This window comes from Poecilia reticulata, chromosome 10 (genome assembly GCF_904066995.2).
Source record: "Poecilia reticulata chromosome 10, P_reticulata-male-v2, whole genome shotgun sequence".
In the NCBI taxonomy this organism is placed as follows: Eukaryota; Metazoa; Chordata; class Actinopteri; order Cyprinodontiformes; family Poeciliidae; genus Poecilia; species Poecilia reticulata.
In genome coordinates this window covers 28,926,278-28,947,293 of record NC_088839.1, presented here as the reverse complement: position 1 = coordinate 28,947,293, position 21,016 = coordinate 28,926,278, and the positions used below count along the sequence as shown (strand labels likewise).

Below are 21,016 nucleotides of genomic sequence, written 5' to 3'. Positions count from 1 at the left end.
ATATATCTTTTTTTTTCTTTTTTGTCTTCAGGGTCCCTGGTTTTTGCTGTTACCGTCACTGATGAGGACTCCGGCTCTAATGCCCAGCTGCACTACTCCCTAATGGGTCGGAACGCAGAGAAGTTCAAGATCGATCCAGTAAGAGGCGCCATAACTGCCAATGAGAGGCTGTCTGGAAGTTCAGAGGTTACGCTGACAGTTCGCGTAAAGGACGGTGGAGCTAACCCAAAAATGGACACCACCACGGTGACAGTGCGATTTGTTACGGGAGGAAACTTCCCCATCATCAAGCTGAAGGAGCGGGCGTTTACTTTTCTGGAGAATCAACCTACCAACCACATTGTCACAACAGTGACGGGGTCTTCTATGAGGGGTGGACCACTGTCATACTACATAGCAAGTGGCAACCTTGATTATGCCTTTCACATAGATCAGCTCTCAGGCGAGTTATCCATCAGACATCCGCTGGATTACGAGCACATTTCCAAATATGTTCTATGGATTGAAGCCAGAGATCAGGGTTTCCCCCCTTACTCTTCCTATGAGAAAGTAGAGATAAATGTTCTGGATGTGAATGACAACCACCCAGTGTTTGATAAGGACCCGTTTCATGCTGAGATACTGGAGAACCTATCACCTCAGCGCGTCCTGATGGTCACCGCCGTTGACCTGGACAGTGGCAACAATGGACAGCTGGAATACGCTATAACCGAGGGCAACAAGGAGAACAGTTTCAACATCAACCGAGCCACTGGTGAAATACGAACCACTAGACCACTGGACCGAGAGAAAGTGGCGCTTTATGCTCTAAAAGTGAAAGCCACTGATCGAGGTTCACCACCAAAAAACACAGTAGTTAAGGTTCTAATTAATGTGCTGGACGTGAACGATAACGCTCCCAAGTTTTCTAAGATATTCAGTGCATCAGTGGCTGAAAATGCACCCGTTGGCTACACCGTTACCAGAGTCACAACCACAGACGAGGATGCTGGTTCAAATGCCGTTAGCCGCTACTCTGTTACAGACAGCAGCCTTCCATTCAGTATTAATCCAAGCACAGGGGACATAACTATCAGCAGGCCACTTAATAGAGAAGACACAGATCACTACATCATTAAAGTGTCTGCTCATGACTCTGGCTGGACAGTAAGCACAGACGTAACAATATTTATAGCAGACATTAACGACAACGCCCCCAGGTTCAGCCGTCCATCTTATTACTTGGACTACCCGGAGCTCACAGAGGTGGGTTCTCTGGTCACACAGGTCTTGGCCTCAGATCCAGATGAGGGAGTCAACGGCAAAATTTTCTACTTCATCCGATCCCAGTCAGAGTACTTCAGAATCAATGCCAGCTCTGGAGAGGTGTTCATCAAGCAGCAGTTAAAGTATCAGAACTCGACTGGTGCTGCCAGTGTAAATATAAACCGGCACAGCTTCATTGTGACAGCCTCAGACCGAGCAGTGAAGCCTTTAATGAGTGAAACAACAGTGATTGTAAACATAGTAGACAGTAATGATAACCCTCCTGAGTTTGATTCCACCACTTACTTCACTCCTGTCACTAAAAGTGTCAAAGTTGGCACTAGACTAATAAAAATCACAGCTCATGATAAGAAAGATTTTGGCCTTAACTCTGAGGTTGAGTACCTGATAACAGGCGGGAACAGCTCCAGTAAATTCAAACTAGACAAAATAAGTGGGTGGATTACAGTTGCTGCTTCCCTCACATCTGATATAAATAAGATTTTCCTCATTGACATCACTGCGAGGGACAAAGGAAATCCTCCCTTGTCTGCACAAACAACAGCGAGAATTGTAGTGACAGAAGAAAACCATCACACACCAGAGTTCTCACAAAGCCAAATTTCAGCCACAGTACCTGAAAGCCTCGCTGTGGGAACAGCAATCAGAACTCTTTCTGCCAGAGACAAAGACAAAGAAATGAACGGCCTTGTCACTTACAGTATAACCTCAGGCAATGATAAGGGTCTGTTTACATTGAACAGTAAAACTGGTGTGTTATCCTTAGCTAATTCTCTAGACTATGAAGAGCAGCACCAACATGAACTAAGAGTTTCAGCTACTGATGGTGGGTGGATTGCAAAATCAAGTTACGTCTCAGTCACAGTACAAGTTACTGATGTAAACGACAACCCTCCTGTTTTTGATCCCGATGAGTACTTCCCCTCTGTGCAGGAGAACGTCCCCAGTGGTACCACTGTGCTCAAAATGAATGCCACAGATCGGGATTCAGGATTAAATGCTGTCATGGCGTATGTGATTCAGTCATCAGACAGCGATCTGTTTGTTATCGACCCAAACACGGGTACCATCACCACCCAGGGCTTCTTGGACTACGAGGCAAAGCAGGTTTACCATTTAACAGTGAAGGCTTTCAATGTCCCTGATGAGGAGCGCTGCAGCTTCGCCAACATCAACATCCAGTTGAAGGGAGCCAATGAATACGTTCCTCGCTTTGTTTCCAAACAGTACTACTTTGAGATCTCAGAAGCTGCTCCAAGAGGCACAGTTGTTGGGGAAGTGTTCGCCAGTGATCGGGACCAGGGAGAGGATGGAGTGGTTTATTATCTCATATTTGGAAGAAGCAGAAAGAAAGGCTTTGGCATCAACAAGAAGACTGGCCAGATTTATGTCACAGGCACTCTGGACCGTGAGAAAGAAGAAAAGGTTTCCCTGAAGGTGTTGGCGAAGAATGCAGGAAGCATCCATGGGGCAGATATTGATGAAGTGTTTGTTAATATCACTATTCTTGATGCCAATGATCCCCCTGTTTTTACCCAAGACCTGTACGACGTGCAGGTCAGTGAAGGTCTATCCCCTGGTGGGCTTGTCACCTTTGTAAGTGCTGAGGATTCAGACTCTGTCCCCAGTTGGAGCAGGTTTTCTTACTCCATTGATCCTCAACTTAACAAAAATGTGTTTACAATAAATCCAAAAACAGGTCAGGTGTCTGTGGCTGCACAGCTGGACAGAGAAACAACTCCTGTCTATAATCTGACAGTTCTTGCAGTCGACACGGGCACGCCTCCTGCCACCGGAAGCGCCACCATCATTGTGAATTTGGAAGACATCAATGACAACGGTCCAACATTGATGACCACCTATGCTGAGGTGATGGAAAACCAGAGAGCTGGCTCTTCAGTCACGACCCTGACATCCTCAGACCTGGATCTACCTCCCAACCAGGGCCCTTTCCTCTACAGCCTTCTAAGTTCTGGCTCTGCCAACAGCTACTTCAGTCTCAGTTCAGCTGGCATCCTAACCACCAGCAGGGAGATTGACAGAGAACAGATTAGTGACTTCTACCTCTATGTGGTGATCAAGGACTCTGGTGTGCCTCAGATGTCCTCCACTGGAACGGTTCATGTTAAGATAAACGATCAGAATGACAACCCATCAGAGTCAAGGTCTATGGAAATCTATGTCCACTACTTTGGAAACACATTTTCTGGAGGTTCTTTGGGAGATGTTAGACCACAAGATCCAGACATCCATGATCGGTTCCACTGCTCCCTTATTCCTCCATCATCTGGTCTGTTTGCTATCCCCACAGGAACATGTAACCTCAACTCTAAAGCCCGCTCAACAGACGGAACATTTGAACTAACCATTCGCAGCAGTGATGGTGTCCATGGATCGGTTAGTAGCACAGCCAAAGTTTTCTTTATGGGTTTCAACAATGCCACTGTAGACAATAGCATCCTCATCAGACTCAACTCTGATGGAGTCAAAAGCTTTCTCACCAATCACTACCTCAGCTTCTTACGCATTGCCAACTCTCAGCTAGCAGGACTAGGCACAGGGGTGCTGCTTTATGGAGCATTTGAGCTTAACAATCAGACTTTCCTGATGGCAGCTGTGAAACGGGGCCACGGACAATATGTGAACCCCAGCGGCGTGGCCACATTCTTCCAGAGTATCAAAGACATTTTATACAGACAGAGTGGGGTGCAAATAGATGCAGTAGACCATGATCCATGCACGCACAATCCATGCCAGAACGGAGGCAGCTGCAAGCGGCGTCTCAGTGTCGGGCCTGATATGAACACAGAAGAAAGTGTCCCTGTGATCCTCGTTTCCAACCACCCCCTGCAGCCGTATGCCTGCAGCTGCAGGCCGGGATACGCAGGAGCCCTGTGTGAGACGGACATCGACGAGTGCCAGCCATCGCCTTGCCACAATGGTGGCACCTGCCACAATCTGGTTGGGGGGTTTTCCTGCACCTGTCCTGAGGGATTCACCGGTATGGCATGTGAGAGGGATGTCAACGAATGCCTTTCCAATCCCTGCAAGAATGGAGCGCTGTGCCAGAACTTCCCCGGTGGCTTCAACTGCCTCTGCAAGTCTGGGTTTGCAGGTATTAATCACACAAAGGTCACTTTTTATTTCCTTTCCAACTGTTTACAAAAGTATTCATACCCCTTGAATGTTTTCATATTTCTATGTCAAAAACAATATACCTCTTTATATGTTATTCAAATTTTGTGTGGTAATCCCACAGAAAATACAACATAATGGTGAAATAAAAGAAAATAATTATTTGAAGTAAGGCTTTCTTCTTTTCCCACCTATTTCAGTCTGATACTCAGAAAAGTATATCTGAATACGTAGATGTACAAAACTGAGTGAGGGATACCACAACAGATTTGCAGGATTGTAAGCGCAAATCCATGCCACACTTTTCAGATTCAGAGTTCTCAAAAATAATGCTTAATGTTTTTGTTGAAAGATGTTGATCTTTATTTCAAATACGTAAGCCAATTTTAACAAATACAGTGAGACAACTAATGCATTCTTAATGCATTACTAGAGCAGTAATGCTATAGAGAAACCATAGCTGTCAAAATGAATAATTTCTTAGTTATACAAGATCAAATAAAATGTAACCATGAATCATTCAATCAACACAAAGTGAATAGTTATAGTGTCCTTTGCCCTTTAAAATAATACACATTTTATTGTGGTCTGTGATATAACAAATAAATAAAATGTACAGGAGTTTGTGGTGATGGCAGTGGGACAAACATACAAGGGTATGGATATTTTTGAGAAGCACTGTTGAGTATGGTCACCCACATTCAAAGTAATTGCTGCTTCTTATTGTTTCCAGTAGATGTCGTAGCCACTTCTTTTGGTTTTTGGTTTCTAGTTGGGGAGTATCAGCTGTGATTCATATCAGCCTGCAGTGTTTGCTTTAATAAAAAAGGATGATACAAAGCTGACCTTTGTCAGAGATCCAGTCTTCACCACACATACAGTTCGCTGGTGTTTCATTTCCATTTGTGCCTTTATGCACTGGCAGTTCTGACCACACACAGACACAAGGATTTCTTCTCTGACCGTATTACACAAAGAGAGATTTCCTCATCATGGATTTTTGATTTGGCCTGTGAAATAACTTCATTTTGAGTTATTTGACAAATGAGCAGCTTTATAAAAGATCCAATCAGACCTCTTAATTTGGCAATGTAATGAACACAGTGCATTATTGGCCTGAATTAAAGGGCAGGGGATTTTAAGTGGAAATAGTTTGAACAGCCATTTGGATCCTGTGTGATGTTTAACCTCTGGCTGCAGCATCTGAAAGACATTTTGAAAGCATGCTGCACAGGGCACTTCGCCCGAAGTGAAGTCATTACTGTCCCTTTTTATTATGACGATAAAAAATGGCCACAAATCTAGAATTTTTATCAAGATGAACTACTCTCATGCAGAAATGCACCTAGTGACCTACAGTAGTTTTTGTGCCCTCCCTTTGAACTCTCAACTTCCTGTTCTCCACAACTGGATTTTGGCAGCTAAATCCATCTCCATTAAGCAACATGTCTCAGGATTTACAGCATTAAATTTACTCCCAGAGTTCACAGTCAGTTTGTTTCTTTTGTACCATGTGCCACGCATCATTTCTGTCTGTTGTTTTTATTATCACTGTCACATTCCTTATCAAGATGTTAAACCTTTGCTTGCATCTGTGGCAGCCATCCATGTACATTTCAGCTGTTTGTCTGTCTGCACTGCAATAAATACACAACAAAAACAGCCTGCAGTAGGTTGTTAAGCCTGATTGTTCTCAACTCAATGAGATCATTTGGCTTTCCCTAATGAAGTTTGTTGTTTATGAAATTATAGTAACAATTTCATAAACAATTGAAATTCCACCAAAGAGGTGAAATTCAGCCATAGAAACATTTGAACAAGGGTTTTATTAAGCAGAACCTTTTAAAATACGCTGATCTCTAAACCTTAACTTGTGTTGTTTAAAACATGCAACACATTCCCCATTATCCTTTTCAAACAACGATGAAGCCAAAATGGGAAAGCAGGGTATGTAAAACTAAGTACACCTTTGCTGCTAAAGGCAAAAGTAACAATGATATGTTGCTAATCAAGTCAGCTTGATTTATCAGTGAACACTTCTAAAAACAAGCATTAGAGTTGCACATTTACTGATATGCAACACACAGATATATGTTGGCACAATGCCAAGACAGAAAGACACGTCACTTTTTCTATAAGGAAGACCATTTTGTCTTCAACTTTGTTTTCTAATTATATAGTTATTCCCCTTGTAATATTCCTATAAATTAAGGATGGCCATACTTCTTTTTACTTTCCCATTACAGTAGATGGCAACACACGATTAACTAAATGGTAAAACATATTTGCTTTGCAGAGCAGTTCTCAGCTGTGATGTCATGAAGGGCATGATAAGATGAAGATCACAGCAACACTTGAAGTGCTTAGAAACAACTTTATTATTAGACCTGCACATTTCAGCTTGTGGCCTTCGTCAGGGTCATTGAAGGCCACATTGCTCAAGTCACTTCAAGCCTTACTGTAGTTTTCACTTCATCAGATCTTTGACCTTCTCCATGCATCGTGGAAGTCGGTGAAGCTGTGCCAGAAACATTTTTGGTGTCATGAAAGGCCTCCATAACTCAGTCTTCTGCATTTTTACTGTGTCGTTCACCACCCCATCCATTTTAATTTGTGTTGTTCTGTGAACTCAGGCAAAACGTGTGACTCCATCATCAATCACTGTGAGTGTAACCCTTGTTTTAATGGCGGCTCCTGTCAGAATCGGTTGGATGGATATTACTGTCACTGTCCGTTTGGTAAGTAATGAAAGGAAAGCTACAGGAAAAACAAAAGAAAACAAGATAAATGTTGTTCTAAAACCCTAGTTTCCTAAGCAAATGCTGCCACCATCTTCATTTTTCATGCTCTGTAGTTTTTGTTTTCATTAAATGCCAAAACATCTTACAAGATGATGATTTGCTTAATGTAGTGTCAGCATAAAATTTTGTTCTGTAAATTTCTGTAGATTTTGAATTCGAACCAGTCATCTGTTGTGTGTGTTTTCCTCAGGTGTTTTTGGCAAACACTGTGAACTGAACAGCTATGGTTTTGAGGAGCTCTCCTACATGGAGTTTCCCTCTCTGGATCCCAACAATAACTACATCTACATCAAGTTTGCCACTCTGATGAGCAACGCGCTGCTGATGTACAACCACGACAATCAGACGGGTGACAAGGCCGAGTTCCTGGCGTTGGAGATCTTTGAGGGCAGATTGCGCTTTTCCTTCAACCTGGGCAGCGGGACCTACAAACTGATGACCATGATTAAAGTTTCAGACGGCCAGTTCCACACAGTCATCGCCAGGAGAGCTGGGATGGTAAGAGGCATTTCTTACTACAGGTTTATGATCACTATTAGCTTCAAGTCACCAAAAGTGTGATGAAACTGAAAGAACTGTATTTAACAATGTTAATATCCTGAGCTTTTACTGCTTAAATCTACACTCATATTTGGCTTTAGTCTCTTCAGATGATAATTAAAACCCCAAACCACTGATAGTTCAGCTTATAGTTTTTATAGTGTATAATTAAATATTAATGGTTGCTGAGATTTATGAATTGCCCTGAAATATGAAAATGTGTCTCCTGGGCTCTGAGTGAGTGCCACCTCAATGCCAACAGTGCAGTGGCAAGAAGAGGGGAAAAACGTCAGAGCGGGTTCTGTCAGGTTTCTCCTAATGTTGCGCTGCTGCTGGACTTTAGATCTGTCGTTTCCAGCAGTGCAGTGGGGTTTCATAGGAAGCCGGTAAAATCGTTAAATTGTCAGTTTTGAAATGTTGCAGAGTGATGGCCTGGAAAGGAATACAGCCCATATTGAGGACTGAGTCTGTGAAAATGGAGGTGTTTGTGCTGTTGAAGAGTGAGTGAGAAATGTCAGGACTGTAACGTCGGTCCCTCAGGCACTGTAAAGTGATGCTGATGGCCATGTTTGCAGAAGCTGATGCGGGTCATTTCTGTGGTCGGGCGTCAGGTCAGTTTCCAGTTCCTGTTGCTGAGTTATGATGTCAAAAACAGACAGAAACCACAGACTTCCCTTTGAAGTTTCAGAGTGAGCAGACAGAGCTCAGAGGTCATAAACGGTGTTGAAATCAAGACTATACGCAACGCATCACGACTGTATGCAGAACTGTTTTCAAATTCTCCTCAAATCATATAGATTTGTTTAAATTTAATTTTAAATGATGCAATTTTACTTCTTGCATTGAGAATAACTTAAAGTCAAGGTGAAGCTGGGTGATTCGTCCACCATGGAGAAATGTCTTACAATAATTTTAGAATGTGGTTCTCAACTTCAAAAACAAAATATTAACATTCCTGGCTGTCCATTAACGCATCACAACTTCTTTGCTGTAAATAGGAAAAAATGTTAAGTCTTAGCTAGATTTTCCTCAAAATGATCAGATTTGTCCGTTAATTGTAATCTAAGTCATTATTCTAAAAACCCAAAGTGTCTTTATAATGAACCCCAGTTTAACTATGTAATGAAAGCCTTTGGAAAAAGTAGAAAGCTAACAAGTAAAGTATGGATGAAATTACAAATGCGAAAACACTGACTGATTACTGGACAGTAGAGAGAACAGAAACAAGTTGATATAAGCAAGAACAGTTTGTTTTCAATTCAAGAAAACTTAAAATGTGTTTTAAGGCAGATTGAAAATGAAGTGTGACAGTTTGGTTTTGGAAACTGTCAAAAAGTATGAACAAGAAGCTTTTGATTAAGTGAAATATTTGTCCTAATAACAGGCGCAAAGCAGATGTAGAACAGCAAAGGCAGTGCAAAACTGTGGTCGCTTTGTTAAATTTGGCAGAAAAAAATAATAAAACTTTGTCAGCAGTTTTAAATCAGTGTCAGCAGAGCACAAAAAGCAGGCTTCATATTGTTATCTTGCATTTGCTCCTAATTTCAAATCTTCATTTTATTATTTTGAAGAAAAAGCATGCATGAATGTTCTTTTACTTCTCTACAGACTTTCACTGTGTCCATGTGTGTGTTTGATTGAACAGAGATTTTGTGTGTGTGCGTGTGTGTATGTGTGTTTGCCCTGCGGGGATGATTTGTGTCAGAGATCCGGGCCGGTGCGGTCCGTGTTTACTTAAACTCCAGGAGAGGTGGAGCGTGATTGCTCCGGTTTTTCAACACTTTCACACACTTTTCCGGACAGTTTCCTCACCGGCACATTTCGTTTCTTCCTCCTGGGCTCACTCCCTACATCAGAACGCAGAAACAACAACACACATCTGGGCGAATGCTTTACTGGCATTGACAGGAAAACAGGAAACTGTAGGGAAACAGAAAAATGTTTGGCATTTCTGTGCCACTCTTATCACATATATGAATCGAATAATAAAATGTTTTTGTCGGTCTATGTGCATTGTGAGGGACTGAGGTCATACTTGGTTAATAAAACCTGAAGTTAATCTATTGAAATTAGCAGTCGGAAACACAGACATCTAAGCGTTATGGAATAATTTTGTCCTTGGATTTTATTGTGACTATTGAGAATCCCTCCAAATTAATGAATTTGGGTGTTTCAATCACCTCCACATCCACAGGTGAATAGGGGTTGTGTGATGTTGTACATTAATATTCCAATGAGAGATAATAACACATCAGAGTAAACCAAATGGACTACGTTTGTGGAAAATGTTTGATATCACCTTTGCTCCAACAATCTGCCTTTAGATGAGTGGAGGAAGACGGATTGATGGAGAACAACCTCTGATCGGTTGTTTTATCGTCCAGCCATCCATGCTTGAGATCAGGTCAAACCAGGTTTGAAAGGTAGTAAGGGATCCTCTTTAAGTGGTTCTGGGTTCCTTTATTAGTTGTGCATCTGTATGCAAAAATTTTTTGTAAAAGTATTTCAGGTTAAGCCAAATTCATGCCTAATCTGTGGTTGTTTTAAGGCAAATTTGAAGAAACATTTACATGTTTCTTAAGAAGAAGAGTTGATATTGCTCTGAGATTTTTCTCCCTACAGCAGTTCTGCTTCTCATCTGCCTACCAAACTAAAATAAACCGCTTCTGTCTGCAATCAGATGGTGTATTTTTATAACATAGAGCTCAGAAGTAATTTTGGATCTTCTCACCTAACTTTTTACAAGACGTAAAATAATCACTTTGTCGAAAAATGTTAACAGCTGTTTAAGTAACACGAATTTTGTTTGTTCAGTGAATCATTTTTAAAAGTTAATCACAATAAAGAGTGGAATAAATCTGCTTATTCTTGTACTGAATATTTTGATTGGCCTGTGAAAATAAGGAAGGTAATTGGGCACAGAGGACCTGTTACATCTAATCAGTTAACATTGGAGTATGTTCTGCATCTATCCTGTTAGCGGCACCTTATCAATCCTGTGGAGGTTAGCAGGGGGTCCTGGACCCCCATCCCAGATGCCTCTGGGTGAGAGGAGAGCTACTCCCTGAACAGCCAATTTGTCAATCAGTGGACAAAAAAAAGAAAAGAGGGACGACCAGGCATGCTCAGGCTAACTTCTACGGCCAATTTAAAAACTCCAATTAATCTTAACATGCATGCTGTTGAACTGCAGGGAGAAATCTAGCTGCTTGAGAACATACAAACCAAAGTTGCATGTTATTGAACTATTCTGTACAAGCGTGTTTTATTGTATTTCCCACCAACTTATTGCAACATTGCGCTTATACAGCTTCCCCTGAACAGATTTGCTCGTTTTCAGTTGAATTGTTTGGATAAATACACATCAAAATAGGGAAAGATTTTAAATTGTCATGGTCCCACTTTTTTTCCTACACAAAAGCCTGTATTTTTATCTAAAGATCATAAATTGAAAGGAGCTTAATACAAAAAGTATCTTTATGTTGAAGTAAAAAGCTAAATCCAGTTCAGGATCGTTTGCAGGACGTAAAAACTGATGTTCACAGATGCTTTATATCTGGTCTGACTGAGCTTGAGCTGTTTTATAATAAATAATGGACAACAATTTCAAAACTGACAGATACCTTTAGCTCTTACAACTGTAATTGCAGCTAAAAATATTGTCTCTACAAAGCATTGATACAGGGGGGAAGATTACAAATTCATGCCGTATTTTATAAGATTCTCCCTTTACAAGTTTGGCTTTTTTTCCCCCTTTTACAGAAAAACCATAAAAATCATGCTGAAGCTTGTGTTTTGGGGGACAAAATGTGAGAAACAGAGGAATAAATACTTTTACAAGACTTTTATTGGGTGGATTGGCTCTCCCAGTGAACACTTAGTGAAGCTGGGAGAATTAAAGCTGTGTGTCAGGAATAGTTTGGTAGGAATATTTAGGTTCATCCCTGGTCATAATTCTTTCAATGTTTTAGCTTCTTTTTGTTTCTTGTCATCCTACAGGCAGCATCGCTTACTGTGGATCTGTGCGGTGAGGATCAGGAACCAGGATATTGTGCCGTTAGCAACGTGGCTGTACACACTGACTGGTATGGGAACCACACACACACACACACACACACGCGCGCGCACGCACACGCACACGCACACACACATATGCATACAGCAGCTGATTCTTTAACTGATCCAAATGTAAATAAGAAAATGTTGCTCATAATTTATGTACTGTGGCAAAAATATGTTGTGTTTTTTAAAGCTGTTGTTGGTTCTTTTCTGTGCTCCAACAGTCAAACAATCTTAAGATTTTATTTGTTGTCTTTAGCAGTAGTTTGCCTGGCTTTTTATTTGTAGAACCATTTTATGACTTAAAACAAATTTGTGGTGTTCCACAGTTAAACAGAGACAACACTATGGTAACACCTTACCAAACAGAAAAACTGCTATATCAATTAATGTAGAGCTAAATACAAGTAGATTGATCTTCCTTCTTATTATATTTCCCTAGTGGGGTCTTAAATTGTGGTCTGGTTCTGGTCTGCTCTGCATCCCCAGAACCAGAACCAAACATGGAGAAGCAGCATTCAGCTTTTATGCACCACAAGTCTGGAACAAACTTTTGGAAAACTGAAAAACAGCCAAAACACTGCGTTCCATTAAACCTAAACTAAAATCCCACCTGGTTAGAATTGCTTTAGTACCGTAATAAATTAAACACTAACCAAAATGTTTTATGTGTAGTGACAGCACCTGGAAAAATGTAAAGTTTCAGTTGTTGATTTTTGTGTTTAAATTGGTGCTTGGAGAATTAATTTTTGAAAGTGCATATCTGCCCGTTTCCAGAAGATTCCCCAGGTGAGATACGTTGTTACTGTCAATTTGCACTCATGAGCTCTGTCACAAAAAACTCTCTGGAAATATGAAATTGCTGCAAGATGAAAGGTTTTTGGCTTTTCTGTGATTTCTGAGCCACATTTTTGAGACTGCATGTTTTTGTGTTTGTGTGGAAGTGAGCATAAAAGAGGAGTTATTAACATATTATTTTAAACTTGCTGACTCAAAGCATCTTTTTATGAAAGTGTGTGCGCATGTGAAAACCTTCACTTGAATGCATCTGAGTGTGAGCATGTTTGTGTGCCTGTATTTGCAGGATTTTGGACGTGCAGCCCAACCGGCTCTCGGTCGGCGGCGTCAGGTCGATAGAACCCGTCCTTCATCGCCGTGGTCAGATCGCCACCCACGACTTTGTCGGCTGCATCATGGAGCTCGCCGTCAATGGCCGCCCTCTGGAGCCCAGTCAGGCCCTGGCATCGCATGGCATCCTTGACAGGTCCGCAACACAAACCCTCCGGCCCCCACATGTCTTCACTGCCTGCATTTTTCTATCTTTTCCCCTCTTTTCTCATCCCAACTATCTTCTCTAACCTTCTCGGCTCCCGCTGTGGGACATCTGTTCACACTTTCAAATCCTCCCGAGAGTTTTTAAAAGATGTTTTTTTAAACCACAAATGGTAGACTTTTGACGAAGAAAAGGCAGTTGCTGAATATTTTCTCTTCTATCTCAGGAGTGAATGGTGAGGCAAAGGCAGATCTTTTAATATGCTAATCCTCTGGGGTTCTATAATGGTTTTTGTACGGCCGCTTCGGGAGACAAATCAAAGCTCATCTGCTCCTGTTTTTGGAGTTTCTTTTCCAGCAGACCCCCAGGCTTCTTACTGTGAGGCTGAGTTGTCAAAGTGCCCGTCTGATTGTGGGGATTTTGTGTGGCTGTGTGTCTATAGATGCCCAAGACTGGAAGGAGCCTGCACCGCCAGCCCGTGCAGACATGGGGGCACCTGTTTGGACCACTGGTCTTGGCAGCAGTGTCAGTGTGTGGATGGTTTTACAGGAAAATTCTGTGAAAAGTGTAAGTATCTGTCCTTTGAAATGTAATTTTCTCAATTCTATATGATCGGTCCTCCATGATTCATGAAAATGCCCACCAATAAAACTGCCTGCGTTTCCTGCATAAATCCGTAAAGTCAAAATTGGTGAAGTACCAGTACACATCAGTTCTGTGAATTACATATTCTTACTGGAAACAAATAGTAGCATTACTGAGAAAACTGGAAACTATTGTGCGTTTGCCATCAGGTTCAATTTGGTGGGAAATCTGCTGGTTCACTTTACAGCGTGCAAAAACAGAACCATGTTTTTCTAATCCAAGCGCAGTCATGTGCAAAAAAAAATGCTGTAGAGGAGATCTAGAGTCTGCAATGACAGATTAGGAGAAAAATTATACCACTAATCAGAACCAGAACAGTTCCTCCTCGGGTCATCGTAGAATGAGAAGCCACTCACTGAGGCCCTTTTTGGCCTCATGGAGGTTTTATTAGTGTAAAACATGAAGCACTTTTTATGCCGTAGCCCCATTTAGGGAAGAAAGACTTCCAGCACCTCTCTACCCTCATCAACAACTTGAGAAAACCCTCAAAACCAGGATATTCTCTGACATTGTAAGCCAGAAATCTTAATGAAAAACACTTTGAAGTTTAGTAAGACTATAAAATCAAACATTTGCAACAAAAAATTGGAGAAATACTCTAAGATTGACGTAAATTTACAAGACACACATCTAGACATTTTCCTTTTTAGTTCTATTCTGACATATTCTGACATAGTGTGGCCCTGGCTGTGTGCTTATGGTTGTCAGTCTCCTCCAAACATCACAGTGAGAACTGAACCACAGTTTTGTTGTTTTAAATGACAAAAAAAAGGTCATTAGGTCAAAAGAAAACGTTTTGGATGACAACTGATTGCACTGTACATTTCAATCCTTGTCATATACAGACATGTAGTTTTGATTTCACAGATTTTCAGCTGCACATACTGACCGTACAATCGCTTCAAGGCTTATGTTGTGTTTGTTAAACTCATATTTGGCTGAAGTACAGGTATTAGAGTGCTTTGGGACATGAAATCATATCATGCACTTTACGGTTTAAAAAGTTAGTAAACACATACATTTGTATTGCATTAGGTTTTGGGGATTCCATTCACATTTCAGGCATTTTGGTACGGTTCTTTCTGTAAGCCCCGGTTCCTGAGAGTGTGTATGTGAGGATTTAATGTGCTACTCAAAGACAAATCGGCTGTTCTGGGGATTCCCTCGCATAATACAAGGATATTTGTAATGGCTGGTGAGAGTATGGGGACAAATATGTGGCCGTGGCTGAGCAATTGGGAAAATAATTCGATACTCGCAGCCCGCCGAGAGCAAAGAGGAAATTTTCACTTGGCATATGAAACGTCTGTAACGTCAGCAGGGACTCTGAGTAATTAATGTCTTTTTCCTACAGACATGACAGCAGACACTGCCCTGTCTCTGGATGGCACCGGCCGCCTCGACTACGCCCTGAAGCAGGGACCCAAACGTGACGTCCTGCTCAGGCGGTCGCTCCAGGGCGTGGCGTCCGACCGGATCAGCCCGAGCAGCCTGGAAGTGAAGTTTCGGACACGGAGCAAGACTGGCACTCTGTTGCACATTCAGGAAAGCAGCAACTACACCACTGTTAAGGTAAGGAAATAAGCAACAAAATGGTCTGTTTTTCATCAGCCTATATGTCCTCTTGTACTTCTCAACTCTGCTGTTACACCTCTAAGTTCAGGTTTTCACCCAGTTGAGGCAATGAATGGTGGAAATCTCAGAGCATACCTCCAGATAAAAGTTTGCGTGATTCACCAGTATGTTCATCCCCGCACCTCATCAAAAAAGTGATCTCACACTCAATAACCTTGCAGTACAAGGCAGAGATAAAAGCACATTTTTACCAGTAAAATCCCAGTTCTGGCTCCTACGAATTGACGTTGCAGCCTGTGTGTTCCAACGATGAGCTAAAAGTTTTAAATCCTGAACCGGCAGTCATTTTTTTGTTACGACCGGGCTTGTGGGATGCAGCATTAAACGGAAAGCGATCACAGACTGTAGAAAAATACTGGGTTTATTGAGCTGGGAAAGTACTGAAAGGTAAAGTCTTGGAGATGCTATGCCAAACCAAGCACAGCAAGCCATAAAGCTCACATGTATCCTCATCAATTCAGCCAGTGAAGACAGTTCATCAGCCAAGAACTATGACAAAAAGCATAACACCTTTGATACTTGGGTCTGACATCCGTTGGTTATTTATCTGTGGGATAGATGTACAGCAAAAGCTGCACAGTTACACCTTTCTGGAAATACTTTTTTTATTTAAAATGTGCCCAGTGGCCACACAGAAAACTGTGAAAGTTGCTGGGTGCAGCATTTTTCTGCTAAGAGTATAAACATGCTGACTTTGTTCACTAAATTTGAGAAAAAAAAATATGGCACTAGGGTTTGGGGGGGAGCATAAGGCCTCCAAGGCACAAAATTAAAGTTCCACTAAAGTTGCACTATTATCAGAGTGAATTACAAAGTAAGTACACAACAGATTCCACGCTGTCATTTTTTAATAAACCAAAGCAAAAATGAACCACACCTTTCTGCTTCCATAGCATTGGCTAAAAACTACATTGTTCAAATCAAATACACTTGAATAAGTGATCATCACTGTCGTCACCTTTCCAAAGGCAGCAGGTTTAGCAGTTTGGAGCATTCAGATCTGTGTCAGTACAATGCCTCTCTGAAAAGACATCAGCAGTAACCTTAAAGATGATCACTCCTCATGACCCGACAAGGACAAGCCTGTGTAGGCAATGGATAGCTAGATGGATGGACAAAAACTGAATAAATATCACTTGTTTGGACGTTTTACCAAGAGAATATGGCAGAGAGGTTTACATTTGAAAAGTTGCATTTCAAAGAACTCCAAGACTTCTGGAACGATGTTTATTAGATGGATGAAACCAAGTTGGAGATGGTTTGTTTGAGGAAAAACAGAACAGAATGCCTCATTTTAACTATTAAGGCCGGTCCTGGTACCAGGACCAAGGAGTCAACTACAAACTCCTCTGTACACCAAAATATCAGTTTTAAAGATAAAGCTTTGCCTCAACTGGGGCATCAACAGGACAATAGTTCCAACCACAGCAACAAATCTACAGCGAAAACGCTAAAAAAGAAAATAAAGTGGTGCAGTGAGTAGGAAGGTTGTTGGTCTGACTGGGCAGCTCTTTTATGGGTTATTGCTTTCCTGAAAAAAAAAAAAACAAACATTAAAACTAAGGAAGTATTAAAGAAACAAACACTGTAAGGGTTTTATTTCAAACAAAAATTTTGTTGAGATTGTTTACCATCAAGGTCCTGCAGAAAGTGCAAAGTACTTCCAGATTCTTAAAGAATGTGGCCGTCTAGACTTACTAGGAAAAATGTTTGCCACTGTGTTAAGATATGTATGTTAAGAGGCTGATTGTTTCTAACCAGAAATGTATTCAAACACCAGCAGACATCAGCACAGACTGAGCGTAGGAACAGTCCACCAGTCTTTCTCAGCCCTCTCCTCTTCTCCTCCGTCCCTCTCTGACTGATCCTGGGCAGCTGCCCAAAGAGGCCCGAACGTTCATTCAACGCCTTCAATTTTCCTTTCAGACATCTCAGGCCAATCGACCACTTCCCAGTGCAACATGAGGCTTTCTCAGCTCTGATTTGGTCTTCGGGCTCAGACTGGCTTCTGGTGCTCATCAAATCTCAGCTTTCTAAAGTATTAAAACAACTACGAAACAAAAAAAACAAAAAAACTTGGTGTGGGAATGCATACTGTGCAGGTATATATGTTAAGAGAACTACATAAACAGTGATGTGAACAAAACAAGATGTTTAATAGATAAGTCTCATGATCGGTTTTCCAGCTTCAGAGCGCTCTGTATTCTTTGGCTTGGTGTGCTTTTCCCATTTTAAATCAATTCTTCCGGAAGCTACTTATCATGGCTGACTTTTGGGTTCTTTGTAAAGGGAGAAGAACAAGATTACTTTTCCATCGAAGTGAGGAGAACACGAGATTACCATTCGCAGAGAAAGCCACAAACTTGTAGCCGATGCCAAAAGGAGATTTATTAATTTTGCTTAAAGACACATTGTGTGCTTTTTTTCCCTCAAGTCAGAGAATGTAGCATTGCACTCCCTGTGAATCCATTTGTTTGCAGTTCTTTTGATCGTCCCATGGGTAAAAGGCATGAGCAAAAAGGATGCAAGTCGTGAGAACATGAAAGAGTGCAGCGTGTCCTGGCAAGAGAAAGATTTATGAGCGTCCAGCTGCATTTTTGTTTCTGATCTCTGACCTCAGCATCCCATTCTGAGAGCGGTTTGGTACAGACTCAGGAAAGACTTCCTCCCATCAGTCCTGATGAATGTTGGCATGACAACGCATTGCATTAATCTGAGAAGCTGCCGTTTTGATGCTGTTGTTTATGTAGCTGCCTCTCTCTAAATTTTATCTGACAGTGAAAAAAATGTGGGAGTAAGCATTTTGTTGACTATCTTGTTCTGTGTCATCTTTGGTATTTTTAAATGTTTATATTCACATGGTGATAAAACTGTCATTTAGCTTATTTCCTGTACAGTAACAAGAGCAAATACAACCTTAAAATAAATAAGCCTTTTGTTGGCATAGTCATACGTTAAAAAAGTTTAAGAAATACAACCTTGAGGGGAAGAGATATTTACTAAAGCTTAACAATATACATGAGGACCTTTTTTTATAATTCTTGGAGAAGTTTTCTGATCTTTTGAGAACACCACAAATCTGCCTTTTATGTTCTCTTATCTTTCTCATTTTGAAAAGTTGCTAGGAAAATAAATAATTATCTGAATGAATCAGGAAGAAAACCTACCCTTTTAAAAATGTAAAACAAATTCAATAAATGAATGTATTAAAAACATCTTCATTTATGTTTTACTGTGTTATTTAGTTTTTGTTATGCCAAAATTGAAAAAAAAAAAGATTTTATTCTCAGATATTTTTTTACAACATAAAGAAAAAGTACAATATTATGTACAATAAGTTCATGAATACTTCATGTAAATCTAGTGAATGTTTGAGATGAGTTCTTCATTTTTCCAAAATTCAAATTTATAATATTAACCCCTAAATATTACATTAAAAAGATAAAACTGTCTTCCATCTTCTGCCATTGTTTTAAAGTTATACAATGTTAATGAGCTGAAAGGAACCTGAAACTTTCCCTTTAGCTAACTAACAATTCATTTTAAAAAGTGTACAATCAAGAACCACATAACCAAACTGTATTTCTGTTCTCTTGCTCAGTTGAGGAATGGAAACATCAACTACATCTCGGATGCTGGTGTTGGTGGGAAGGTGGAGAGGACTCTGGGAGACGCTGTATTGTCGGACGGCCAGTGGCACATCCTGCGGATGTTTAAGAACGGCTCGTCCACTGTCCTCCAGGTGGACGGTGGGCTCCCCAGACCCATCCAACATGCCACCCAAGACTTCGGCGGTCTCAGTGTTCTGACCTTCTCATTAGGTGGGATCCCACCTGGACCCGCTCAGCAGAAAACTGGAGCAGGTAAAAACTTTCTTCTGTTAGTTTTTCCCCTGATCATTTATAGTTTTGTGTTACTTCAAGTTTCATCAATGATGGCCCCAAGTCATGTTTTATTGAACCAAACTTTAATCTGTCAAACTATCCATACAGTAAATAAGAGTTTTCCCACCAGGTTGATATGACCTACTTTCACCCGATCATCAAAATGCTGATGTCAGCCACTCACTAGCAAAATCAAAAAGACTTTCAAACTCAAAACAAGAGTTTGAAAGTCTGCCTAATGATGCATAAAAGCTTCTTCCTCAGCAATGAAGGTGTTGCTTTGACTTCTTGTGAAGGAGATGAACCAAAAAAGGGAGTCTCATAACTAAATTGTCCAAATTTCAAACATGAAACTGCCTTCAAAAGGATTTACTCTGAACAGCAGTGACTATCAAGTCAGTTGTAATACAAATACATCTGGGTCTTTGAAACAAGCAGCAGAAGTGAAGGACTTTTTAATAAAAAAAAGAAGCAAGATAATGTGTTTTGGTTAGTAAATTGCAATAATTTCTAGGCTCTTCTCCAGTTTTTTTTTCAAAAATGACCCTTAGATGATGTGTCAGGGAAGATAAATACACATATAAAACATTTGAATATCCCTTCTAATTAGCATCGTTTGTTAAACTAAAAGGAATTTTTGAATTGGATGGATACATTGATCAAGGAAAAGATAAATTAATAGAAATGTGCAAATGCTGAAGATACTCCCAAAACAACTGTAGCTCATGTTTTCTTCAACAAAGTTGATCATCTCATCAGAATCAAGAACCATACAAACAAATTCCCAAGCTTCTTACATTTGTACACAAATATACTGGCCATCTATCTGAAAATCTTGATTTCTTTTTAAAATACAGTCTTCATGTTATGGAAAACTATAGGTTTATAAAAACATTTGCATCTATTCCTGTTATTCTGCAAGACTAAACTTTAGTCACATAAGGGCAAAGGTATAAAAATACAAGGCAAACCAGCCTGTGGCAGTTGTATCAAAAACTGAGCTACTATCCTGCAAAACTTTGACAAAGACCAGAACTAACATTAGTTTAACTTGACTTCATTTTGGAAAATGTTGACTTTTCATGCTAAACTTCTTCCCAGTTCAGCTTTTCTTTGCTGGGTTTTTAAATCCCAGATCAGATGTCCTTGAGTATAAGTTTGGAAAAGGTGAAGCAGAGGGTTTCCAGGAGGAGGTAATGCAACACAGTAAATTTTAGGATTTTAAGGGGAGGGAAAAACAAGGCTTACACTATGTACTAATATGGTAAAAATTAGCCATTTGAATGATTTGTTGAGGTCTTTTACAAAGGGACCGTTTCAAAACAAACACACTCTCAGCACGCAGACCTGTGGCAGGCTGCCTGTTAACCAGCCTTTACCTCAGTGTGTGTCTGAACATTTGGGTTCTATTGTGCACTCGCTGCTCCTAAGCTAATGAAAAGACACAAATGGATTTAATCTGCACTGGGATAAATTCAATAAAAACCTGTTTACATCTGTGAGGCAGCGCTGTTAGGCAACAAGCTGAATTAGACACAGAGACATTCATCCAACCCAGATGCATGTCTTGAAGCCATAATGGCCCCGACGATGGATTCTCTGTTAGAAAACATTTCATGTCTTCCTTCAAATTGGCCAGTGATGGATGTGGCCCGATTTTTAAAATATGTTTTTTTTTGTTTTTTTGTTACAGTAGAAGCTTTCCATGAGAAATTACCAGTTTCATTGTTTTTGTCCTAAGCTTGAACTTATTACCCATCCAAACAAAATTCCTTTAC

At 40.6% G+C, this 21,016-nt stretch overlaps 1 protein-coding gene across 2 annotated transcripts in view; it reads left to right on the top strand.

The window, feature by feature from the left end:
- fat4 (FAT atypical cadherin 4) overlaps window positions 1–21,016 on the top strand; it is a 134,572-nt gene that overhangs the window by 110,364 nt on the left and 3,192 nt on the right. Inside the window, exons 9-16 of one of the 2 annotated variants that reach the window (XM_008421150.3) lie at window positions 32–4,381; window positions 7,035–7,139; window positions 7,393–7,700; window positions 11,742–11,827; window positions 12,886–13,065; window positions 13,517–13,641; window positions 15,074–15,291; window positions 18,956–19,217. In XM_008421150.3, coding sequence (XP_008419372.2) covers window positions 32–4,381; window positions 7,035–7,139; window positions 7,393–7,700; window positions 11,742–11,827; window positions 12,886–13,065; window positions 13,517–13,641; window positions 15,074–15,291; window positions 18,956–19,217 — 5,634 coding nt within the window. The remainder of the gene's footprint in view (window positions 1–31; window positions 4,382–7,034; window positions 7,140–7,392; window positions 7,701–11,741; window positions 11,828–12,885; window positions 13,066–13,516; window positions 13,642–15,073; window positions 15,292–18,955; window positions 19,218–21,016) is intronic. The other variant, XM_008421151.3, reaches the window with a different exon arrangement.